This window comes from Pinus tabuliformis, chromosome 1_2 (assembly GCF_031772625.1).
Source record: "Pinus tabuliformis cultivar Carrire ecotype Pingquan chromosome 1_2, CPIR1, whole genome shotgun sequence".
NCBI classification, from domain to species: Eukaryota; Viridiplantae; Streptophyta; class Pinopsida; order Pinales; family Pinaceae; genus Pinus; species Pinus tabuliformis.
The window spans coordinates 876,643,148-876,645,383 of record NC_142298.1 but is presented as its reverse complement, the minus strand read 5'-3'; the positions used below and the strand labels follow the sequence as shown (position 1 = coordinate 876,645,383).

The window sequence follows — 2,236 nt, the reverse complement described above, 5'->3', positions numbered from 1 at the left end:
GTACTCTGCTTCAAAAATATGGCTTCTCCTCTCGCGTTCTCCAGGTAAGGGTTTTCTTTTTTTTTTCGTTATCAGTCTTTATGTTGATTTTAGAGGGTTTCGTCCCTCTGAGCTTTTCTGTGGCTCGAACTCATTCACGCCTGGTTCTTGCAGGTCCTCTCAGGCGACCTGGACGGTGCAAGCCCCTGTGTTCAACGACATTTGGTTGCGTATCTTTTGGTAGGCCTGCAACCTGTTCTGTTCTGCTGAATATGGGTCACTGTTCGAAGGACGGCCCGTCCAATAGTTGGTTGTCCGGTCACTGTGTGGTCCTCTATTTGCCGTTGTCGTTCTGAGTTGAGTCCTATGTGTGGAAATGTGGCTTCAACGTAACCCGGTTACAAATCTGTTTCAAACCCTAACCTAGGGTTTTATGCTTGACCTGTATAATTGTAATTTCTGGTTGAATTTTCACTCGCCGTGACTATGTTGGTCTCTGTATATGTGAGGGAACTCGACCCTATCGATTCTAGCTATGAATTGCTATTCTAGACAATGTAAATGAAATTCGTTTTTAATGAAAGAAAATTATGGTGATTGATACCTATAATGTCTTCGCTTGTCTTTTGGTTACGTTGCTGGGCATTCAATTTGTTTGCTTGTCTTTCATTTAGTGGCTGTGCGTTGAACGCATTCGCTCATCCGTAATTGTATTGTTGTGTGCTTGTATGTAAGCGTGACTGCTTGTCTTGTGGCCTGGAATTTATTTAACATTCTCTCTGCTTGTCTACAATTTAACTATAACTCGTACTTGTACAATAGCCATGACAGTGTGCTTAGTTTATAATAACACAAAGCTCTGTTAAATGATGAAAAACACAGGAATGAGAGATCAACAAATAATTTAGAAAGTAATTTTGATGGACAGTACTTTTCTAGTTTTGAATGCTTGACAATTCTATTAGTAAATTTACTCAACTTATTCTCTTCTGAACTGAACCCCCCCTTTCCAGTACATGTATTTTTGGCTTTATAGCCTCTGTCTTCAGTTAAGGCTTACAGTTTGTCTTTTTCTGTTACAAAGACAGTTACATAACTTCTGTTTCTATCCGTAACTATAATCATTTTGACATTACAAGACATGTAGGAGAGTTAAGAGTTATTTCTCCTAATTACATAAACTACCTTTTAATCAACAATGAAACTACAGTAATCCTAAACTGGAAAAGTAAATACATCTAACTGTTGCTGACTTGTAAAATAAAGTAAAAGAAAAATTATTCCCAATAGAATTTTAACAGTTCAGTTCATCGCTTGTGAACCTGGTTGGAGTCCTTTCTGCCTCGTCACTGTGAGCTGGATGCTCCTGCATCAGGCTCCCGGGGTGAGAAAAGATCATGGCTCCGGTTCATGAGCTCCTCCACTGATGTCCCTGTTCGTTCAATCTGCCTGGCGTCAAGCCATGAGGTTTCCTCAATCGGACGGTTCTTCCACTTGACCAGGTACTGCAAATAATTTTTCCGCCGAGTACGCCTAACTACCTGAGTTTCGAGGATGCTTTCGATCTTAGGAGGTTGGACATAAGGCATTTGTTTCTTCCAACTTTCTCCATCTTCCTGGGTGTTCCGCGTGGATTGTCCGGGTTCATCCTTCTTCTCTTCCAATAGATCGCCTGTATACGGAAACAAATCTGCCACATTGAAGATAGGTGATATGCCTACTCCAGGTGGTAGTTGTATTTCGTAGGCATTCGCTGAAAACTTCCGCAAGATCTTACAAGGCCCTATCTTCTTGTATTTCAGTTTATTGTACGTACCTTTAGGGAACCGCTCCTTACGTAAGTGTACCAGAACTTCATCCCCTACCTCAAAATGAACTTCTCTTCTCCTCAAATCTGCATGTCCCTTATACTTCGAGCTGCTGTCCTGTAATTTTGCCTTCACCTGTTCGTGTAAATCCCTCATTGCATTTGCAAAATCTTCTCTATCCGCACTCCGTCGTTCCTATAAACCAAGATCCTGAAGCTCATGCACTCCACGAGGGTGCATGCCATAAAGAATCTGGAAGGGACTGAGACCCGTGCTACGATTCGGCGAATCGTTGTAAACAAACTCTGCTTGCGCTAGCACTCGGTCCCACATTCTAGAATTTTCTCCGACTAAGCTGCGTAACAGATTTCCTAGACTTTTGTTCACAACTTCTGTTTGCCCGTCGGTCTGCGAGTGGTAAGCAGAACTGTAGCTCAATTGGGTGTTCA

General features: G+C 42.0%; 1 protein-coding gene across 1 annotated transcript; it reads right to left on the bottom strand.

Annotated features, from left to right (window-relative positions):
* Positions 1-1,325: 1,325 nt before the first annotated feature.
* On the bottom strand, positions 1,326-1,943 carry LOC149208755 (uncharacterized). Its single transcript, XM_089398411.1, has one exon. It carries the CDS (start codon positions 1,941-1,943, stop codon positions 1,326-1,328), a length of 618 nt encoding a protein of 205 aa, XP_089254537.1.
* Between the last annotated feature and the right edge of the window lie 293 nt (positions 1,944-2,236).

Excerpts from the sequence above, each read along its gene's own strand:
- LOC149208755 (XM_089398411.1), bottom strand. The coding sequence starts at position 1,943 with ATGAGGGATTTACACGAACAGGTGAAGGCAAAATTACAGGACAGCAGC.